The sequence below is a fragment of the Medicago truncatula genome, chromosome 4, assembly GCF_003473485.1.
Source record: "Medicago truncatula cultivar Jemalong A17 chromosome 4, MtrunA17r5.0-ANR, whole genome shotgun sequence".
Taxonomy (NCBI): domain Eukaryota; kingdom Viridiplantae; phylum Streptophyta; class Magnoliopsida; order Fabales; family Fabaceae; genus Medicago; species Medicago truncatula.
In genome coordinates this window covers 9,222,668-9,246,182 of record NC_053045.1, presented here as the reverse complement: position 1 = coordinate 9,246,182, position 23,515 = coordinate 9,222,668, and the positions used below count along the sequence as shown (strand labels likewise).

At 33.4% G+C, this 23,515-nt stretch overlaps 2 protein-coding genes across 3 annotated transcripts; one reads left to right on the top strand and one right to left on the bottom strand.

Moving 5' to 3' along the window:
- Positions 1-101: 101 nt before the first annotated feature.
- Positions 102-9,419, bottom strand: LOC112421277 (uncharacterized). Of its 2 annotated transcripts, XM_039833274.1 has the most exons (15): positions 9,220-9,419; positions 7,263-7,388; positions 7,034-7,109; positions 6,418-6,863; positions 5,365-5,628; positions 4,682-4,757; positions 4,079-4,518; positions 3,468-3,716; positions 2,647-2,900; positions 2,366-2,569; positions 2,187-2,279; positions 1,705-1,812; positions 1,212-1,625; positions 441-679; positions 102-356 (listed from the first exon to the last, which is right to left on the bottom strand). In XM_039833274.1, the coding sequence occupies exons 2-14, from the start codon at positions 7,369-7,371 to the stop codon at positions 473-475; spliced, it is 2,940 nt and encodes a 979-aa protein (XP_039689208.1). In that variant the 5' UTR covers positions 7,372-7,388; positions 9,220-9,419; the 3' UTR covers positions 102-356; positions 441-472. The 2 variants fall into 2 exon arrangements, with proteins under 2 accessions (XP_039689208.1, XP_024638076.1); XM_024782308.2 differs by having other exon boundaries at positions 102-679.
- An 11,673-nt stretch (positions 9,420-21,092) lies between these two features.
- On the top strand, positions 21,093-21,955 carry LOC120579867 (uncharacterized). Its single transcript, XM_039832597.1, has 3 exons — positions 21,093-21,221; positions 21,267-21,515; positions 21,779-21,955. Exons 1-3 carry the CDS (start codon positions 21,093-21,095, stop codon positions 21,953-21,955), a joined length of 555 nt encoding a protein of 184 aa, XP_039688531.1.
- The last annotated feature ends 1,560 nt before the right edge of the window (positions 21,956-23,515 follow it).

The following is a 23,515-nucleotide window of genomic DNA, read 5'->3' as shown; positions in this document are numbered from 1 at the left end:
CAAAAACTTGTTTATTTAGAGTAAGAAGTTGAAAGGGTTTAGAGTAAGTCGTTGTCTATGTAATAATAAAAGAGAACAAATAAAAATTGTTGTCATTTACATTAGTGAACAATTTTATCATTAAATAATAGCAAAGTATTCATATGTAGTGCAAATCAAATAAAATGTTAGACCAAACTCCAAAATCACATTTGTGATACATATCAACAATCTGGCATTGCTTGAAATTCTACTACATCAGATAAGCAACTAGAAACAAATTCTGATAACCAAACGACATCCTTATCGAGTTGGGTAAACTTTCCAAAAAACATACCATGATATTAGCTTCTCTTTTAATGTGATTACAACCAAACCTATAAAAAGAAGCTCTATGTAATTTGAGATTCTATTATCAACCCAAAGTAGAAAGGAATAAGGTTTGTGTTCTTATCAATCACACAAGAAAATGAAAAGCACCAGCATTGATGAGTCAATCTGAATATTCTTCATCTTCTTCCCAGTCATGAAAAGATTGGTCTTCATCATCTTCTTCCAAGTCATCAAAAGGTTGTTCTTCATCATCTTCAAAGTCATCAAAAGGTTGTTCTTCATTATCATCTTCCAAGTCATCAAAAGGTTGTTCTTCATCATCATCTTCAAAGTCATCAGACAATTGTTCTTCAAGGCCATGGTTTACCTACAAGATAAAAATACTAAGATCAGAAAGAAAAAGATGATTTAAAATTAAAGTCATTACCCATATTTTGCTACTAATAAGTGTACTTCACTCTTGAATTAATGCTTTAGCTCTCCATGAGGGTGACCAATATTCCGTATGGTAATGATTATAAACAAAAAAGAATGGTAATAATTACAAACCATGAGAAGTAGATCGAGGCCCCATATGAGTAACATCCCAAAAAAAAAATATTACAAACCATGAGAAGTAGATTGAGGCCCCATATGAGCGACATCCCAAAAAAAAAAAATTATTCTTTTGATTTCTGATATATTTGTGATACTCTCATATAGAATACATAATATATGCGCTTTGTTAGGAACCAACAACTCTCAAGCACGCAACAAGGGAAATAGATTTGTGTGTTTGAAAAGAGAATGTGTTACAACATTGAACAGTGTTTGATCAAAACAGTAAAGGGGTTGTGGTAAGATATGAAAGGTGGAAAGTATTGAGAGAAATTATTGTTGCAACTATAAGGAAAACATACCTCGTGATTATTTAGGCCATGTGCAGATGTAGATGAATGTAGCCCATTATCGTCATCATCTGGGGTTGATAACAAAGCTGCCAAATCCCCCCTATCTTGGTCGGAATTGCTTTGGTTCAGCATGAACCTAAGAAGAACTTGCAATTTCCCCTCCATTGCTGCCATCTCTTTACTATGTTTTTTCTCCATTTTTTCATGTCTTACCTCCATTTCTTGAATCTTGTCACTTAAATTTTTCACCTCAATAGCATGCTTTTTTTTAATTTCTCCAATTTCTTTATTTCTTTTCAAGAGAGAAGGTGTTGTAACTCTTCCATGGCAACGCACTCTCCCAGGTTTTTCTTTACCGAAGATGGTTCGAAATGCCTCATCCGAAGACTGACCAGAATTTACGATCAAATCTTGAAGATTTGTCTAGCAAAATTAAAAGCAAAATTAGTTAAGCATAGAGTTAATTATATTCGAATAGATAAAATTATAAATAAAAACTTACAATTGTGTTACTGGTAACTTGGTCAAGCTGATTTCCTTTCTTACTTTGTCGTGTTTCAATAAAAACTTCAGCTTGAGTAGGAGGCTCACAATCATCCTTGGTTGCACGCTACACAAAGCAAAACATGATTCACTAATAGTAGTAAAAATCATCACTAAAGTAAAATTAAATTATTCGCCATTCCATCCAAGCTTCACAAGACCAAAATCTGTAGATGTATTCCACTGAGGTTGTTGGATATAAGTGACAATAATACTGGAGTCATCCCATCCATTTCTTCACCAACATCAGAATGTTCCCCAAGTAGTTGGAGCTGGTGGTTCCATTCTACAAGTGTTCATATTTTCATAAAGAAGTCCATTCAGTGGGACTAAAATCCAAGCTTCAGTCTTGTGAAGCTTGCCCCGGGTGGCAAAAAATCAGTAGTAACCAAACTTGTAATAGAATTTAAACATTCACTAATAGTGGTAAAAATGAGATACCAGTTTTTCTCTTATGATAGCAAAGCTTATGGGACCCGCTCGATGTCTACATTTTTGTTGAGCTGTAATTTTAGCATTTTGACGACCAATTTCCTGAAATCATCAATGAGAGTCAAAATTCATTATATCTGAAAATAAAAATGTAGAATAATACACAATTCAAATTAAATTTATCTTACTTGAATGGTTTCAATTTCCCAATAATTCATTAATTTCCTAAAGTCCGCTTCTGGTATGTTGTCTGGACGGTTTTTCATCCGCTCACGCAAGTTGTCATACTTAGTGAAATGATTTCTCTTAATAACACATTTGTATCGTCTCCAAGCATCATTTATTATAGCATATACAGCCTTCTCTCCTTTTTCAGGAACAATGTATCTTTTCTGCAAAGAAAACAAACATGATTAGATAAATTGATTTTATTAGAGTACTCAGACACACATGCTAGAGGAGTTGATACATTGACATAAGCCCATATATTCTCCTTCTTCTTTGGTATAGCCTTCCAATTAGTGTAAGTAAGAGGACATAAGTCTGACATCCGTGCTACTGATCCCAAAAAATTGCTGAATTCAGAAACTATCTTTTGAGTTGGACCAATGGGCTCCCCTTCTTCATTTAAGGTGATTTCTTCTCTTTCAGCAAGTGACCGATCATGAATCCTCGAGCATAATGTCCTTCCTCTTCCTCTTTTCCTTTTTTTTGATGCTTCTCCTAGTATACATTCCAATATCACGCTAGTTATATATGAGATGAAGAAAGTTAACTGGTAAATAACTATGATCATATGCAGACACATCGTTTGTACATGGTCTTTTTTTGCTTCAGATAGCATAAGAGATATATAAGGTTCGACCAACTGATTGATAACAAAAAAAAAAAAAAAAGTAAACCCCGTACACAGATGATTCAGAATAAATCATATGATTTCATATATGAATTAACCAACTGAATGATACAAATGGGCTACCTCAATATAGATAAGAGGAACCCAACAATAGGACCCTAACTGAAAGTACAAATGAAATAACTAAATACCAACAGAAAGCCAACCAATAACTTAAACTGAACGTATGAACAACAAAGGGAAGATAAGAAGAAGAAAAATAAATAGAATGAACAAAGGCCACCAAAACAGTCAAAACAAAGAAAAAAACCAGAGCAATGCAGTAACGGTACTAAAGAAAGATCATCATATGCATATCATATGTGTCATCTGTGGTGGTGATGATGAAATGGAAGTGATAATGATGAAACATAGTTAACTAGTAGGGGTGTTACCTTCCATTGGATTGTCATTGGTTTTCTCGCCATCATCATTTTCATAGTTAATATCACCCTCAACATCACCATTATCACTTTCAGAGTTAATATCACCCTCAACTTCAAGTAGTAGGTTATTCATTTTAAAATAATCATCAAGTGACATTGATGGTAACTTCTTTTGCCTCTTGGAAGGTCCATGATCAACAAGGTCCTCTTGAAATTGAGCAGAACTGTTGCTTAATCCAACGAAATGAGACCGGCCCGCTAGTTTTATTTTTCAACACATGAAACAGAATTAATAAGTTCAGTAAATTAGTATCAGCAGTAAGTCGATAAAATAACATGAGAGAAAATGCCCCAAAACATAAAATAAGTGAAAAAACAGTTTTAACAGTTTGTCAATAAGTTCATCAAATTAAAATTAACTATATTATACGGTCAAGCTTCTCTTTACTGCAATAGTTTCAACAAGTTAGTTAGTGCAACAAAAAGGGTAGGTTGTGTTCAGAGCATTTAAAAATCGTAGTCCAAATCAGAGGCCAGGTTTTGAACCATGGTATAAAATAAGATGAAAGGAGCAAATATAATAAAGGACAAGTAATGATTGGTAAAGCATGTTTGAAAACCTGGCCTGTGATCTTGCTTTTTATGTTGCATTTGAGCAGATCCTGCCACGTGGATTGAACTTCCAGCTGTCAATGATTGTTGTTTCCTCAGATCATGCATGAGAATGGATCGTACAGCAGAGTCTATAGCCCTCATCGTTGTTTTCTGAATTTTTGCTTGGTTTAAAGTGGAACGTTGTTTCCGTTGTTCATGCATGAGAATGGATCTCACAGCAGAGTCTATAGCACTCATCTTTGTTTTCTTATTTTTTGCTTGCTGTGAAGTGGAACATTGTTTCCATTGATCATGGTTTAGAATGGATCGACTAGCGGGGTCTATAGTACTCATCCTTGTTTTCTGATTTTTTGATTGCTTTGAAGTGGAACTTTGCTCCATCCCTTGCTTTGAAAAAGATCCTTTCGAGAACATCCACTTTATACTTTCTGGAATATCTTCTAACCTTTATCAATTGAAAAGTATAATTATCAGTAGATATTGTGATAACTAAGCATAAAGTGTTCTAATAGCTGAAAAGGATTGCAATAAGTTCGTTCTTTTGATAATTCAACTCAGTCAATGGCTGGAGCAACAGTCTTCCTGAAACAACAAGAAATTGAACTTACAGTTCTCCACTAGAAGGTAGCATGGGCCGTTTGAGTTGTGAACTAATGTAAACATCATCTTTGGACTTCCTCGTCACTATCAAGAACAAAAAAAAAAAACTAAAGATTTTGAGCTGTGGAGATAAATGTATAAGCCACCTTTTAAAAGAAGTTTTGTCCCTAAATATAAGCCCCTATGCAAGTTACTATGCATATTTATTATGAGATGAAGAAAGTAAATTAATAACTATGGTCATATGCAGACACATCATTTGTACACGGTCACTTTTTGCTTCAGATAGCATAAGAGATATATAATCGACATGATACACAGCACAGCAGTATATGGCAGAAAAAGGCAAACCCCATATACAGATGAGTCTGAATAAATCCTCTAATTTCATATATGAATTAACCTACTGAATGATACAAAAGAGCTACCTAACTGAATGTACAACAGAAATCAAACCAATAACTAAAACAGAAAGAGTGAATAACAAAGGGAAGATAAGAAGAAAAAAAACAGAATGAATAAACAAAGAAAAAAAATGAATATACAAAGGTCACTAAAACGGATGAAACAAGGAAGAAAACCATAGCACAAAAGTAACAGAAGGGCAAAATAAGTATATCATATGTATAGCATCTGTGGTGATGATGATGATGACAATGAATGAAACATAGTTAACGAGTAAGGGTATTACCTTTCATTGGAGGGTCATTAGTGTTCTCACCATCATCATTTTCATAGTTAATATCATCCTCACCATCACCAACATCAACATCATTTTCATAATTGATATCATCCTCAACTTCAAGCTGTTGCTTATTCCTTTTTAAATGATCAAGTGACACTGATGGAATCTTTGGAGTAGTCTTTTGCTTCTTGGATGATCCATGATCAACAAGATCCTTTTGGAATTGAGCAGATGAACTGTTGCTTAATCCACCTAACAGAGAGCGGCCCACTAGTTTGGTTTTTCAACACATGAAACAAAGAATCAATAAGTTCCGCAAGTAGCATAACATGAGAGATAATACCCCAAAACATAAAATATGGGGAAAATAGCATGAACAGTAAGTCAATAAGTTTATCAAATGAAAAGCAAGATCACATATTCCTATTCCACAAACTTCCTCCATTTTCAAACGTGCACACTCTCTTTAATTTTCAATTATATTATACTCTCAAGCAAATCTTTACTGTAATAATTTGAACTTGTTAGTTAGTGAAGGAAGAAAGATAGGTTGTGTGCAAAGCGTTTAAAAAGCCTAGTCCAAGTCACAGGCCAGGTTTTGAACCATTGTACTATAATAGTTGGCTCAAAAGCCAAGAGAGAATCCACTATCTAACTCTCAAATGAGAACTCACAATTTTTTATAAACTTCAATCATCAGAATACATGAAAGCATTGGCCCTATTTATACTAATCCTAGAGGCCACTTTTCAGTTGAAATAGCAGTAACAGATAATGGCATGAATGGAAACACAATCTAGTAAAAGTATAGATTGCCAACCATAGTGGCTTGATTGACATGAAGTCAATAATAGGGTGGTGGGATGGAGAAACTAGCATGGTATGGTGGTGGCAAATGGAGAACCTATCTTGTAGTATCCCTATCTGTATCAATAGTAGTCAACAACCAGAATGTAGCAACCAATAACATCACAATGGCCTCACAAATGACGATTACAGTGATGAAAGGAGTAATAACAATAATGGACAAGTAATGATTGAGAAAGCATGTTTGAAAACCTGGCCTGTGATCTTGCTTTTTATGCTGTATTTGTGCAGATCCTGCCACTTGGATTGAACTTCCAGCTGTCAATGATTGTTGTTTCCTTTGGTCATGCATGAGAATGGACTTCACAGCATTCTCTATAGTAGTCGTCAGTGTTTTCTGATTTTTTGCTTGCTTTGAAGTAGAATGTTGCATTTGAGAAGATCCTGCAACCTGGATTGATCTTCCAGCTGTCAATGATTGTTGTTTCCTTTGATCATGCTTGAGAATGGATCTCCCAGCATTATCTATAGTAGTCATCATTGTTTTCTGATTTTTTGCTTGATTTAAAGTAGAACTTTGCTCCATCCCCTGGTTTAAAGTAGAACTTTGCTTCATTGCTTTAAAAGTTCTCAACTTGCATTTGTAATTTTGATTCAATTCAGCAGAGGACTTTGTAATTCCTGGAATATCTACTAACCTTTACTAATTGAAAAGTATAATTATTAGTCAAAATTGTGTTAACTAAATAAAATAAACATAATGTGTTCTAATAGGTGAAAAGGATTGCAATAAGTTCCTTATTTTGATATTTTAATGATTCAGTTTTGCAGGAGCAATAGTGTTCCTGAAACAAGAAATGAAACTTACGGTTCTTCACTAGAAGGTGGCATGGGCCATTTGAGTTGTGCACTGATGCAAACATCATCTTTGGAATTCTTCATCTCTATTAAGAACAAAAAAATGGTTTTCAATCGTAGAGATAAATGTATATACTAGAAAAACAAACTTTCAACAAATTGAAATGCATATATCAAATCACCAGAAAAACAAACTTTCAACAAAGTACAAAAAGTACAAAAACATAAAATTTATATACCATCATTGTTCACTGTAACATGTGTCTCAACATCAGCTTTTTGTTCACTATTCTTTTTGTTCGTCTTTCTCCCAAGTTGTGTGCCTCTTTTCCCCTTATTTACTTTCATCGTGACAAAAATTCAACCTGTAAATCAACACAAATGCAATACGTACATACATTACACTCTGGGATTTCTCTTGGAAAATTTATCCATTCTTTGTCCATTGAGTTTACTAAAAAATAACAAGTAAAAGAAAAGGAATATCTAATTATCATCACTTCTGCCGCTGGTAATATTATGCAGCAGAACATTGCAACATAACAGATCATTTAACAAAGGTAGAACAAGCACAACATGACACCAATAGGGTGTAACCACAATCAAACAAATGAAAACATCAACCAAATGATGTACAAAAAAAAAAATGTAAAGTTCAACACAACTCTAAGCCAAGAACAATTCCCATTTCATCCAAGCTACTCGAATTTTCTTGATTTTACAGTAAATTAATACTTCAACACCTACTCAAATCTCGCACTACCCCCTATGCTCAACATAAACCCATATGCCTAAGTGTGAAAGTCATGAGTGAGACAATACTAAGTAAAAAGTTACAGCTAATTTATTTTCTCTTCCTACACATACATGCCAAAAGTGAAAGAAAGTACAACTAAAGCAGAGGATACAATTCAGCTGCTATTGCTAGATTATTGCGATGTGGAGTCTTCGGTAGTTTTTGGTGAATATTATGTTTATGATGTTACAATCAAATATTATTACTGTCATATCATGGTTATACAAGTACTAAAGATGAAATGGTCCCTGTCCTTTGGATGTATAGCATGTAGTATGTTTGAAGCTTGTGGTAAGGAAAAAAAATGTCCCAAGTTTTTATTGGCAAATTATTCCTATTGCCTCTCCTAGACTCCTATAGAATAGAATAGAATAAAATTGAGGGGTAAGAGGGTGTGATATTTGATAAGATAAGCTGATAACTCTTAATCTTATACTGTCTATGCCAATGGTTTGATGCACAAATAAACGAATTGAGGGACCTCTCATTTGTGTGTGTGAATTTTCAGGTGGTGCACGTCACTCCGTCTACCGACCAAAAAAATTGGAAAGCATCTCAACACATTATCATTAGAAGGCTTGCATGCATATCACTTGATAGTGTTATGATTGTTTTAGGGAGTGACCTAGCTTTTTCTTTGTAATGACACAAACACCTGATAATATTCTGCTATAATATTGTGCTACCAAAACAAATAACTAAAGGGTCATACTAACAAGTGCCCTAAGGGTATGGTTTAAGGAACCCATGAAAGGAAAACTATTCTTGAAAATACAAGTCAAATACTTGTCAAAATAATAAATACGCATTTTCCATACAAAAATTACCTTTTTTAATTTCTTAAGTAATGCCCTAAAGACCCTTGTTAGCGTTTTGGATAACTAAAATTTCAAAACCATAAGTAAACAACAAATAGAAAATCTAACAAAAAACATAACAATACAGAAGTGATATTATCACCAATGTGGATGTTATGTACTAGGCAACCAAACGTTGATGTGTCACCAACGTTGTTAATATCTGCGATACGCTATTTAGTACAAAATATTGTCGAATGGAAGCTATAGTGTCGCTATGGCACTATTGCGTAGCGGAATTTTAACAATTTGTTATCCGTGATTAACAATATTGTGTATCACAACAAAATAGTATAAAATGACAACAAAAATTGGGCAATGCAAAAACATGCATGAAACAAAATCATGGTAAGAGGTGCAAAAATTGGGCGAGGAAAACCCTATACATACATATGCAACATCAAATCAGAAAAATCAAAACCCAAAGCAAAGTTAAAATCTACTTTTAAGTAAAATTTCTGATGCTAAATCACTTAGCGATACAGAAAATCACTTATATGAACTTAGATAATTGCCATAAGTGATATAAACATAAACATTTACCGTAATCAATTGATTCTCAGATGAATTGAAAAGCTGTCAGTGAAGAATCGGTGGAGAAAATAAGAAGCGTATTAAGAGAAAAAGATGAATGTATTGTTCAGTTCTATGAACAGTTTTGCGTTTTTTCAAGGTAACTCATTAACTATTGCGTTTAATTTCTTGGTTTATCACAGGAGTCAATGTGTAACAACCTCTCTTTTTTGACTTTTTGGGAGTGTAACAAGCTCTTTTGTGAACTTACCAAAGTTGTTGTTTGGTTGTTGAGAGAAGTTGAGACGAGAGAAAAAATACATGAGAAAGATTGTAAGATGATAGATAAGTGGGAAATAAGGTAGATTTAAAGTATTGATTGGTATAAGCAATGTAATAAAAATCGAAACCACTATGTTATAAAATCGGGAAGTAAACTGGTAAGTCAATCAAAAAAATTGGAGAAATCATAAATATTAGCGATTGAACCGGTTTTATAAGTTAGACCACTCAAGAAAATGTATAAAATTGGTGTTATTTTGGAGTTTACAAACTTATTTTGTTTTTTCCTTTTCAATGAAGAGTCCAACGGTTTCTATGACAAGAGAAAGATTGAGGAGGAGGAGTAAAAGAATACGTTGATGAAGGAAAAATATGGGTTATATTTAAATGCAAAAAATGGTGGATGGAAACAACATTGAAAAGTCAAAGATATATTATTTAATACTATATTACTAGTATTTTTTGACAAAATGACACTTTAGAATCTATCCTTTATCAAAAAATCATATGCACGACTTTATCTTTATTCACCATAGAATTCTAATAACAAATTTTTACTATTGTTATTAGTTGTATTGATTTTAAGATATCTACTTGGCCCTAACTAGATTTTACTCATGGACTCATTGTCGAACTATAGGGCTCGTAATTCGTGTATGACCTAGTTGTATCTGAGTAACTCAAATCAGATAAAGGGAACGCATGTATAGATTGACTCAGAAAAAGATTTCTTTTAAAGGGAACACATGTGTAGATTGACTCATAAAAAGATTCCTTGGAATCATATAGGCATCAAGATGGGGCATGGAATGATTCCATTTCTTACGGTATGTTTGGTTGAAGAGAAATAAGGAAGAGAGAAAGAGAGAAAGTGAGAAGAGAAAGCAACTTTCTCTAGTTTGGAATGAAGAGAAATAGGAAAGAGAGATTTAAAAGTAGTGGGACCCACCACCTTTTTATTTCTACTCACACTAGCAAAGAAAGGCAAGAGATAAGGCTTTTAATTTGGTTGTTCCATTTTTGCCCTTGTATTGAAATATTATATTCTCATCTTAGAGTTCCTGCAAGTTGTAATTCTCAAAACATGAAGTAGAAAACTCAAAATTGCTGGAGATAACAGAAAAATAAAAGTAAAAGAACTTAGAGGCATTAGTGTCTAAACTGGAGGAAATTCTCTCGCTCACTGTATATGTGAATGATTTCAAACACAAATTTATCAAGCAAAGATGTGGAGTGGAGAAGCTCTAGAGCAGTCTGAGAGTGGAAGACAAGGATGCATATAATAAATAATTAGTGTTTTCATTTGGATGTTTATTCCTTTACTTTGTTTCTCTTATTAAAAAAAGAGATATTTCTACTACCAATTTCTAATAATTTTTTAACAATTTTTTCTCTAATACACACGTTATATTTTTATTCTGTCTGTATCTTTTTCTCTTTCTATTGATTTTGACCAATCAAAATAGAGAAAACAAAGTTGTCATAGAAGTTGTTTAAAAAGAGATGTATAAATATCACTACTCTTAAAAAAATATAGGTTGTTGTTATAAATTTTTGTTTAAAATTAGAAATTAAATTAAGAGAAATGCTAAGGTTACACTCCCTAACACACTCCAATAAAAATTAGCCACATCACCACTTCTTTTTATGCATTTAACCTGCCACCGGTTCCACAGGTTTAAGGAAAAAGCATTATCTTTTGTCCACCTTCTTCCACCAGTGTCTTTTATTTTGCAGAGAAAGAGACTACCATGAAAACCCTTGTCGACGATGGTGGTGCCAGAAACATCAACAAGATCATCCTCCTTGAAAATTAACGGCACCGACCTAAGAAGACCACTAAAATGTCATCATCCCCAATTCGACATCCATGATTCCAATACTTGTTTCCTCGCTCACCATCACCAGATTCAACATGATTCTCTTTTCTTTCTTTATTTCATTTTGCAATTACACAAATTGAGAGGAGGGGTGGTTGTTAGAAATTGAATTACAATTGTTGGAGAAGGGAACTGAAATTGAGAACAATAATGGGGAGAAATGGAACTATATATGATAAAAATAAATTGCTGCTTTCACCCAATTCACTAGCAGAAGGAAAAAAATTGTTGCTTTCTTTGCCAAATCTCACGACAGTGTTGCAATTTTTATTTTTTTTATAAGACTATGTATAAACTTTTGCTAAACAAAGACACCATAAATAGATCTAGAAAGTACGATTTTGACGTGATGTGATAGAGTTGTTGTTAATGTTTTTATTTTATTTAAAAAAGACAAAAACAATGTGTTATATTGCAACAGGTACAACCGGTTACTAAAAATAAATGGAATGAAGTGGCATAATATGATTGGAGTGTGTCAAAAGAGTGTGTTAGAGAGTGTGTCCCTACCATTTCTCATTAAATTAATTCCCTCTTTGTTCAACAATTTTTTTTTTTAAATTAATTAATAATAATCTTCATCAATCTAATTGAAAATTGAATCAAGTTATTTAGTAAATTCACTATGAATTTAATAAAATATTTAAATTAATTTTGAAGCTTTTTAATCAAGGTATTTTGGTACTTCTAAAACTAATCAACACTTCTATCTCCCCTATTTCTCCTATCTTTCTCTTAAATCAATCAACACATCAAATCTACTCTATTTCTCACATCTTTCTCTCTTCCCATACTCTCTCTCTTCACAACTTCTCTTCCGAACCAAACACACCCTTAGGGAACAAAGTGAGGAAAGCACACATGTTAGAAGCCAAGTCAGAGCATCAAAAAGACATTTGGGACCAAGCCCGATTCACTAGGGTAGCTCAACAACGTGAAAGCAAGTCAAAACAGAGAGTTCCGGATAGAAATGCCAAAGACGGTTGCTAGACGAGTTTTCATCTGCTAAGCAAACTAAGGCGGTTTCAAGAAATGTTTAAAGATGGCTGGATTTTCCCTCCAATGAAGAAAGCTTGATTTGCTAGGCAAGTCTTTTTTCACCTAGTAAACTTAAAAATACATAACCTCTATAAATAGAGGTGTAGCTCATTTCTTTAAAACCTAATCACTGTAAACCAGGACAAATATAGAGTGAACAAAGGGTAGAAGGTGTGAGACACCATTAGAGGGCTAAGAAGTTTGCATTAAAGCTTGTTGATACTTCTCCAATATTTATCAACCTTTGTTTGTTAGTTATGTTTTTCATGGGTAACTAAACTCTCTTTTGTGTTGGGATTGGATGTAAATAGTTAGGATTTTATGCAGTACTCTTAATATGGCTGGTTGTATTCGATTTATGCATTTAATATAATCTTTAGTTTAAATATGTTCTTAATTCTTTGACGACGATGTAGTGTTACATAATTTATCTTTTAATTTAGTTTGAGCTTTAGTCGGCATTACCATCTAAGGGACATGGTTTAAATTATGTAAAGGTGTTATCGCTTTATAGATAGTGGGTATGTCAAGTTCATGTATAACTATCCACATTCATGTCATTGAAACAATCGGCTATTTTGGCACCAACGCATCGAAAATCAATTGGTTCAATGAATCTTGCATCGTTAACCAGAGACAGAGACGTATGATGAGGGATAGGTGAAGTTATATTTGAAGCATAAAAAGTATACAATCGATTAAGAGAAAAAAATACAAGAAATAACTGTTGAAATGTAATCCCAGCCCAACGTTTTCTATCTTGATTAGTTTACTCTTAGTCACATCAGAAAAACATTTTTATAAAACCTTGTTTAGAAATTACATCGATACGAGCAAAATCTAGCTAAGCACAGTCTCCGTGGGTTGATAATTTATTTTTGATAAAATCGGCATAATACTTATTGGTGTGTGAGGATTGAAAAAAATATTCTTTATTAAATGATGCTATTATCGAGGACTGCATCAAATTAGATTGATTTTTCTTATTTACAATTTTTTTTAAACCTACAAATATTTGTCTATATTATGCTAAATTTGTTAGGCCAGCCTAACTCGCCTAGCAAACCAGACATCAATTGTAAAGAATTAAAGAAAATCGCTACAACAATTAACAACAAGCGCATTTGTTGGAAACCATCTAAACCTACTTAGGTTATTCGAGTGGTGTTGGCTTGGAACCTTCATGTTTGTTCCTCTCAAGGTCTCAAGTTTGATTATACTCAATCCAAATTTCGGCATGTTAGTTTGGCTTATTGGAAAAAGTAGTTGTATTTGGACAAACTACTATTCTTCGGCCATACACTATTTTGCAAACAACATTTGTAGACGTTGTTTGGCCAAAAAGCTAGCTTATAGCGGATAACTTATAAGCTCATTTGACAAAAAAAATCTGCTTGGTAACAGTCTTTTTATAAGGAACTTATAGCTTATTTCAAAAGCTTATAGTTTATTTTCCAGAGGCTATTTCAAGTAGTGTTTGAGCTTATAGTTTATCATTTTTTCTTCCATTTCTACCCTTATTATTTTATCTAAAATTCATTTTTACCCATTACAATTTATTATTATAACTGCATCATAACAAACAAAAAAAAAAAAACCATGTGCCTTTAGTTGCTTTTTACTTTACACGGAATAGTTCAATTTTTTTTTTTTTTTTTACAAATCAATATACTTTTTTTTTTTACGTACAAATAAATATTTCAGTTGCATTTACATTTGATGAAAATATACTTTTTTTTTTGTTAAGTAGCTTAGTGATTAGAGAAATTCACCTTAGATGAATAAGTGGAATGTCCGGAGTTCGAACCTCGGCCCTGCACATATTGTGCATTATCCCTTACCAAATGAGATAAGCTTATAGGGACAAAATATACCTTTTTTTATTAAATAAAATTGTTTTACGTCTATTTAACATGTATGTCCCCATGAACTTAGCTCATTTGATAAGGGATAATGCACAATATGTGCAGAAGTCAAGGTTCGAACCCTCGACACCCCACTTATTTATCTTTAAAAGATGAATTTCTCTAGCTACTAGGCTGCCTGACAAAAAAAAACATGTATATGATAATTTATTAAACTTTTTTTCACGAAGATACTATCTAGTGTAACTATCAATTATTTTTAACATTTTCTTACAATTATCATGACTAGTAGAAGCAACCGCTTCTCTGTATGGACGTTCATTTGTAATTTTTTGTTTATGTTGTGTTGTTTTGGAGGTACTTTGCTCTAATTAGTACCTAATTTTTGTATATATACTCTTGTGTGGTTCCTTTTACACTTATCAGCTAGTTCAACCGTTAGTTTTACCAAACACTTCAATTAGTATGAGTTATCAGTCATCAACTATCAACTAGTTTATCAGTTATCCGCTCTTTTTACCAAACAAAACCATAGTGACATTATGACATTATTATTGCGTAGCGGAATTTTAACAAATTGATATTCGTGATTGAGAATATTGTGCATCACAACAAAATTGTATAAAATAACAAAAAACAAAATCTATAAAGAAATAATATACTGAATCATCCAAATGTAATTAAGAAGTGCATAAAACGTATTACACGAACCAATTAATTTTGGGGATTACAATTGCATGACACATTCATATACAATTCATCTCTGCCTTTGAATTATCAACATTGTGTTTTCTTTGGTTGTTTTTAACAAAGTCATACAAATATTGTCATACCAAGAAGATTGTACTATTTCGCAAGGATCAACCAGATCATGTGTCAGTTTCTGTCTAGTTTCACCCATCACGGTGTCACGCGTGGTATTGCTGATGCTTGAAGTGTTTCTTTTCATTAATATAGTTTAATTAATGTGTTTTTGGTGATTAATATAGGTTTGGGTAATGCTATCTAATGTCCATGAAGCGCTGGTTAATGAGCAATAAATGAACATATCTCCCTTGCTTTATCTTAATTAAATTGATAAATAAGTCAACTAATTAAAATAAGAAAAATGTGCATTCAATACTCTATTAGATTTCCTATTTTATGATACAAGCATGAAATTTCTACACGTTTGATGATTTTGCATTTGATATTTTTTGAGAGCTTCTATTTGATATTTTAATTGGTTATGTTTTATCTTTGGAATTGTTAATTTATTTTAGACTTTATTTTAATTGAATATGTTGCTAATCATGCATAAGCTTTCTGTGAATTGGTTTGAAAGAAAAAAATGATTCGCAAAAAATTTAAGTCAATAAAAATTGATTTGAGTAAAATTCATAGGAAGGAAAAAATTTGTTAAAAAATGAAGGGATACAAGAATGTAAACATGTAATGGAAAAGGAAATTTGATGGAGTATTAAATACAACTTTTTTATTTTAAATAGTTGACTTATTGATCACTTTAATTGAAATGAAATATGTTCATTTATTTATCCTTAACCAGTTCCCCGGAGGCACCGGTTATTAGTCTTGACAAAAAAACAATAATACTATATTTTTATCAATTACATTATGTATGTGTGCTCCCGTTCACTATGCACCAAATAAATTTATATGTTTAATATTATTTATTTGTTTATTTTAATGTAATTATCTATTGTCTATAATAGTATAAAATTAACATGTGAACTAATTGTATTTAATTTTTTTGAAGAAGTTAAACTAGTTCACCTAAATTGGCACTGAAGAGAATCAAATCTGAAACCTTGAGGAGGAACACGCTCTCAGATCCCAAACCAATACCACTAGGTAACCCAAGTGGGTTGACTAATTGTATTTAATATTATATGTCAAATAATTAGCGGGCAACCATTTTTTGTGCGTGTTTGTAAAAGTGTCTTTTATTTTATACATTTGTGGAATGGAAGAAAAAAAATAAATATTAAAAAATAGATGAAAACAAATGAGAGAACAAATAAATAATTAACTTTTTTGATATTTCATATCTAATTTTAAAGTGGTAAACGATGTAATTTACCATTTTTCCATTAAAGAATGGAATGTTAGTAAATATTATGTGATTATTTATAGAAAATTAATTCAATGATTCCATAGAAAATAGAAACGTAATACATAAACGTAATTTAAAGTTGAAAATTTCAATGTATTTCTAACATATATAATATTTATTCTCACATGACTTGCATGATTCAAATATACATATTTAATACATAAAGAATGAGAAAAATATGTATTGTTTCAAAGATATATTGATGGTTAATGAATGTAGTTTGTGTTATTTTTTATTGAAATACATGACTTCAAAAATCATATTTAATACATGAGGGATGCATGATATATTTGTGATTTGTGCATCATACTCCAAAGTCGTGTTTTGCTCATGAGCATTAAATAAAATCAAGAGTTTTTCTATTCACACCCCATATATTTCTGGTTACACCCAAATTTCCTTAAAAGTTTTTTATAATACCAAAATTGTCCTTTTATATAAATTTTCTTAAAATCTTTATTTCATTCATTGTCACTCTAAAATTCCATTATCTTTCACCCACAAACGATCAAACAATCATGATATTCAATCAATCTTTATGTAAGATTAAAGAGTGAATCAAAACATCTTTCATCCATACTCGACTGCGAATTTCTTCTTCTTTTTCAATAATGCTAGTTTCAATTTTCTTCTTCTTGTTCAACTGAACTATATGACATTTTCAATTTTACATTGTTGAGGTTAACTTAAATTCAGTTTAAGTAGGTTTATGTAAACTTAGTTTACGTAACTTACTTAAACTTAGTTTACATATCCTACTTAAACTGGGTTTACATAACGTACTTAAACTGAGTTTACATGACCTACTTAAACTAAGTTTACATGTACATACTTAAACTGAGATTACGCTGAATCATTGAACAAGGTTGAACTTTTAGATGTACACTTAAACTCAGTTTACATGACTTACATAAACTCAGTTTACATGACATACTTAAACTAAGTTTACATGACCTACTTAAACTGATTTTACATGACCTACTTAAACTGAGTTTACATTACCTACTTAAACTAAGTTTAAGTATGTACACTTAAACTCAGTTTACATGACCTACTTAAACTGAAAAGGGGTTTTGGGTGTAACCGAGAAGAAGGAAGAGGCTTTTTAAAATTAAATTTTATGAAAGGGTAATTTTGTCATTTTGGGGTGTAACAAGGATTAAACAGGGTGTGATTAGAAAAATTGTGTGTGATTTATCTATTATTCAAAATTAATATTTTTAATATAAAGTTAATTATATATATTTTTTTATGTAATTAACAAAACATACATTCACCAAGGTTCGATAGGTTTCTAAAATGATTTTCATTAAAAATTGATTCAAGCAAGTTGTGTATCAACTCAAAACTTTAATTAAATAATTGAATAACAACATTAAATGTTGTAATGGTTGTTTTCTTATTACGATTTATGTTTTTTTTTTTTTTTTTACAAAAATAAACGATATTTATTCATTCAAATTGATAGAGTACATCGATACAATACAAATCTAAATTCACTAAAAACAAAAAAGGATGAATTTGTGAACAAACTCACATCATCCATGTTAATAGCATAAAACGACAAAGTACTTATGCCTACAAATATGACTAATATGACTATATTCATGTCTCTGGATCTGCAACGTTGACGACGCCAAAGTCATTGATCGGATCTGCACTTGCTCAAAGCTAATCTTTCAACCTGAATCAAATAAACATCGCACTAAGACGGGAACTCAAAAACACACCGCACAAAGACGGGAAATCAAAACAAACAGAGTCATTCAGAGATGACGAAATCACAAAAACAAACGAAAGAAAACAAAAAATATGTGAAATCACTTACTCAACTAGGATAGAAGGAAAAACAATTATGAGGGGTGATTTTTGGGTCAAAATTGACCCTAAATCACCCCTGTAAAAAGAAGAAGAAGAAGAAAAGGGTGACGGCTAGGGTTTGGGAAGGAGAGAAGCGAGGATTTATGTTGTTTAGGGGCTGTATTGGATTATGATTTTAAAGGACAATTTTTGCTTAAAAAAGTCTTGAAGATTTTAAAAGACTTTCATGATTTTAAAAGACTATCAGGATTTCAATGGATTTACATCATAAGATTTTAAAGGATTTGAAATGATTTTATCGATTTATAAGATTTCAAAATATTTTATTAATTTTAAGGACTCATTGAAAAGAAATTATTACAACACACTCTCTATCATAATATTCTCAATATAGACTTTTTTTTTATGAGAGATAGAGAGAGGGAGAGAGAGAGGGGGGAAGAGAGGCGAGAGAGAGAGAGAGAGACGAATAGAGAAGGGGGGGAGAGAGAGATAGTAAAATTTTAAAAGAAAAACAATCTCAAGAAATCTCATGTTTTGATGAAAGACTTTTTCTTGCTAAAATTTCACTATAAAATCCCACAAAATCCATCAAAATCCAATTTATTAAGGTGCCCTGTCATTTGTAACGCCCTATTTATTCATTTAAGTATTTTGGTTGATTTAAAGTCTTTTTATATGACTTATATGAATTATGTTGATTTTGTGGTGTGTTGTCTTTTATTAAATGTTATATTTTTATTATTTATTAGAAATAATTGGAGTTTAGGGGCTGAATTAGAAATAAGGAGAGTTGTGTGGGGTTAACTAAAATAAATGGGAGTTAAGTTAAGGAGTTAGGAAATTGAGAAGTCAGAAAAACATTTCACGTGAAAACAAGCCTTTGGGAGAGAAAAAGGGAGAAGAGTCAAGTGAAGAACCGTAGAGATCGTAGAGTGGGGGAGAAAAAGGGAGAAGAGCCAAGTGAAGAACCAGAGAGATCGTAGAGCTTCGTTCGTCAGAATTAAGGTAAGGGTGAAGCTAACTCTCAATAATCATAGTGTATGTAAATTCTGAAATTGATTTAACATGGGAGTAGGTTGAAGTTTAGAATTTGGAATTAGGGTTAAAAGTTGTAAATTGGTGATTAGATAATATAAACATGTTGAATTGGTGCAAAAACTGTGTACAAATCTTAGATGATTCATAGAATGATGTTTAGAATCAGTTTTAAGGTTAGAACCATGAGATTGGGTGAATTTTTGAGAAAAACTGCAATCTGCCCGTACTGACATTCATCGCTCGCCTCGCGAGTGAGTGAGCAATATTCATTGCTCGCCTAGCGAGCAAGATTACTCGCCATAGCGAGTATCAGAGAGAGAAACCTTGATTTTTAAAATGTTGTTTTAGGTCGTTTGTTGGATGGTTTTGAGTGCCTGGACATGTACAAAGAGGACTGGGCAAGTTTTTGGATCAAAAAGGGAATTAGGGAGCTTAAAAATGGGGATTTAGTGTGAAAAATGTCAAAACTCCCGAGAGTAGCTATTTTCTGCTCGCCACGGCGAGTGACTTACTCGCCATCGCGAGTTGCCCATTTTATTGAGCTCGCCATAGCGAGCAGTGCACTCGCCTGGCGAGTTGCACAGTGGCTGAAGCCACATCTGGTGTTTTGTGTACCTTGTAGTGTGTACTGTTGGGTTGGTTTCTTTCGGCTATAATATTAATTATATGTGACTGCATTTTTTACCAATAACATGATTGATTGATGAATTATATATATATAGCCATGTGAATATATGCTATGTTGATGAATCTCGTTGTTAAGAGTCGTTGTGTCATAGTTGACCAAGTTGTGGAGTAAGTCATAATTATTTATGCACAGATGTTGTTGTCGTTGATATTGCTGAGTTGTATGTTGATATACACAAATGTTGAGTCCATTGCATACTCATAAATTGTTGAGGGCTTATGCCCTGTGAATGCCTTGTCATTCAAATTGTTAAGGGCTCATGCCCCGTGAATGCTTAATCATTCAAATTGTTGAGGGCTTATGCCCTGTGAATGCTCGTTCATTCAAACGCGTTAAAATGGTACCACATGCATGTGCATTGTCGCATTTATCGTTGTGTCGTTGCATAATCGTAGTTGTTGGTTGAGTTGTTGTCGTTGTTGTTGGTTGAGTTTGTAGGTGTTGTTAATGTTGATGAAGTATGAAACATGACTGTTGAAATATCCGTTGTTAATTAGATTGTTAAATACAGTTGATGATTTATATACCTATTATTATTGTTTGTGAATCTCACCCCTTCTGCTTGGAAATGTTGTTCTTCGTATGGGTAACTTGCAGGTGATCAAGAATAGTTGCGGTCGTGAGTGGATTCTCTCACGTGTGTCCTAGGTGCTTTGATACGTAACGGGGTGGGAATTTCGTTGTTGCTTTCTGTTCCTTACGTATTACTTTATGAAGTTTTATGAACATGTTGTTGGAATAATTTTATGAGATTTTACGTTGAGGCCTTGGTGCAAGGTTATTTTAAACGTTAAAAATAATTTCCGCTGCGAAGTAATAATTGATATGTTGTTGAATTTGGAAGAATGAATAGTTATTTTATTCTGTTATGATTTTAAGAAAAGAAGTGTGACATCCTGTTTAGTTGTTTACTCTGATGTTTATGCAAAAAATTTACAATTGGGAAAATGGGGTGTTACAATTGGTATCAGAGCAGGTTGGTCCGTCCGGCCAAGTACTGATTCGTGTTGAGTTGTGTGTCAGTTTATACTACCTTGTTGTTGTCCTGATTGTTGTTTGTTGTGTAGAGCTTTGAGATGGCTGGAAGAAACGATGCTGCTATTGCTGCTGCACTTGAAGTTGTTGCTCAAGTTGTGGGACAACAACCGAATGCTGGTGCGAATGATGGAGTGAGGATGTTGGAAACTTTTCTGAGAAATCATCCACCAACTTTTAAGGGAAGGTACGATCCTGGTGGAGCTCAGAAGTGGCTCAAAGAGGTTGAGAGAATCTTCAGGGTCATGCAATGCAGTGAGGTTCAGAAGGTGCGTTTTGGTACGCACATGTTGGGCGAAGAGGCAGATGACTAGTGGGAGGGTGAGCTTCCAATCCTTGAGAACGGAGGAGAAGCTGTGACCTGGGCTGTGTTTAGGAGGGAGTTCCTGAACAAGTACTTTCCAGAAGATGTCCGTGGAAAGAAGGAGATCGAGTTTCTAGAATTGAAACAGGGAGATATGTTAGTGACTAAGTATGCTGCAAGGTTTGTGGAGCTTGCTAAATTTTATCCACATTACACCGCCGAGACTGTTGAGTTCTCCAAGTGCATAAAGTTAAGAATGGTCTGCGTGCTGATATTAAGCGGGCCATTGGTTATCAGAAGATTAGGCAATTTTTTGAATTGGTGAGCAGTTGTAGAATCTACGAAGAGGATATCAAAGCTCATTACAAGGTTATGAGTGAGCGGAGGAACAAAGGTCAGCAAGGTCGTCCGAAGCTCTATAGTGCTCCTGCTGACAAAGGGAAGCAAAGATTGAATGATGAGAGGAGACCTAAGAGAATAGATGTTCCTGCTGAGATTGTTTGCTACAAGTGTGGTGAGAAGGGCCACAAGAGTAATGTTTGCAATGGTGATGAAAAGAAGTGCTTCCGATGTGGGAAGAAAGGGCATACGATAGCGGAATGCAAGCGTGGTGATATTGTTTGCTTCAATTGTGACGAAGAAGGCCATCTTAGTTCGCAGTGCAAGAAGCCTAAGAAGGCTCAGGAAAGGCCATCTTAGTTCGTTGTTTATGTTTGGTAGAGATTTTGAAGTTGATCTAGTATGTTTGTCGTTGACGGGTATGGATGTAATCTTTGGGATGAACTGGTTGGCGTATAACCATGTTCATATCAATTGTTTTAGTAAGACGATGCATTTTTCTTCTGCTGAGGAAGAGAGTAAAGTTGAGTTCTTGACTACTAAACAACTGAAGCAGTTAAAACATGATGGGATCTTAATGTTTTCTTTAATGGCGTACTTGTCTGTAGAGAACCAGGCTGTGATTGATAGGTTGTCAATTGTGTGTGAATTTCCAGAAGTTTTTCCTGATGAAATTCCTGATGTGCCGCCAAAGAGGGAAGTTGAATTTTCAATCGATCTTGTTCCAGATACGAAGCCTATGTCGATGACGCCTTACTGTATGTCAGCATCTGAGCTAGCAGAGTTGAAGAAACAGTTGGAGGATTTACTTGATAAGAAGTTTGTAAGACCGAGTGTTTCACCTTGGGGAGCACCGGTGTTGTTGGTTAAGAAGAAAGATGGTAGCGTGAGGTTGTGTATAGATTACCGTCAGTTGAATAAAGTGACGATAAAGAATAGGTATCCACTTCCGAGAATTGATGATTTAATGGATCAGTTAGTGGGTGCACGCGTGTTTAGTAAGATTTGAGGTCGGGTTACCATCATATTAAAGTAAAAGATGAAGATATGTAGAAAACGGCCTTTAGCACACGATATGGACATTACGAATATTCAGTGATGCCTTTCGGTGTTACTAACGCGCGGGGTGTGTTTATGGAGTACATGAATAGAATTTTCCATGCTTATTTGGATCGGTTTGTGGTTGTGTTTATTGATGACATCTTGATTTATTCTAAGTCTGAAGAAGAGCATGCAGAGCATTAGAAAGTTGTGTTGCAAGTGTTGAAGGAAAAGAAGATGTATGCCAAGTTGTCCAAATGTGAATTTTGGTTAAGTGAAGTAAGTTTTATTGGCCATATTATTTCTGGTAGTGGTATTGCAGTAGACCCGTCAAAAGTTGATGCAGTATCACAATGGGAGACTCCGAAGTTAGTTACAGAGATTAGAAGTTTTCTGGGTTTGGCGGGTTATTACCGCAGATTTATAGAAGGATTTTCGAAGTTGGCACTTCCATTGACTCAGTTGACTTGTAAAGGTAAAACTTTTGTGTGGGATGCTCAGTGCAAGAATAGTTTCAATGAGTTAAAGCAACGGTTGACGACGACTCCAATTTTAATTTTACCGAATCCAGATGAACCTTTTGTTGTATATTGTGATGCGTCCAAGTTGAGCTTAGGTGGTGTGCTTATGCAAGATGGTAGCTTATGCTTCGAGACAGTTGAGAATTCATGAGCGGAATTATCCAACGCATGATTTAGAGTTGGCTGCTGTGGTTTTTGCGTTGAAAATTTGGAGGCATTATTTGTACGGCTCCAGATTTGAGGTGTTTATCGATCACAAGAGTTTGAAATATTTATTTGATCAAAAGGAATTGAATATGAGCAGCGAAGGTGGCTTGAATTGTTGAAGGACTATGATTTTGGTTTGAATTATCATCCA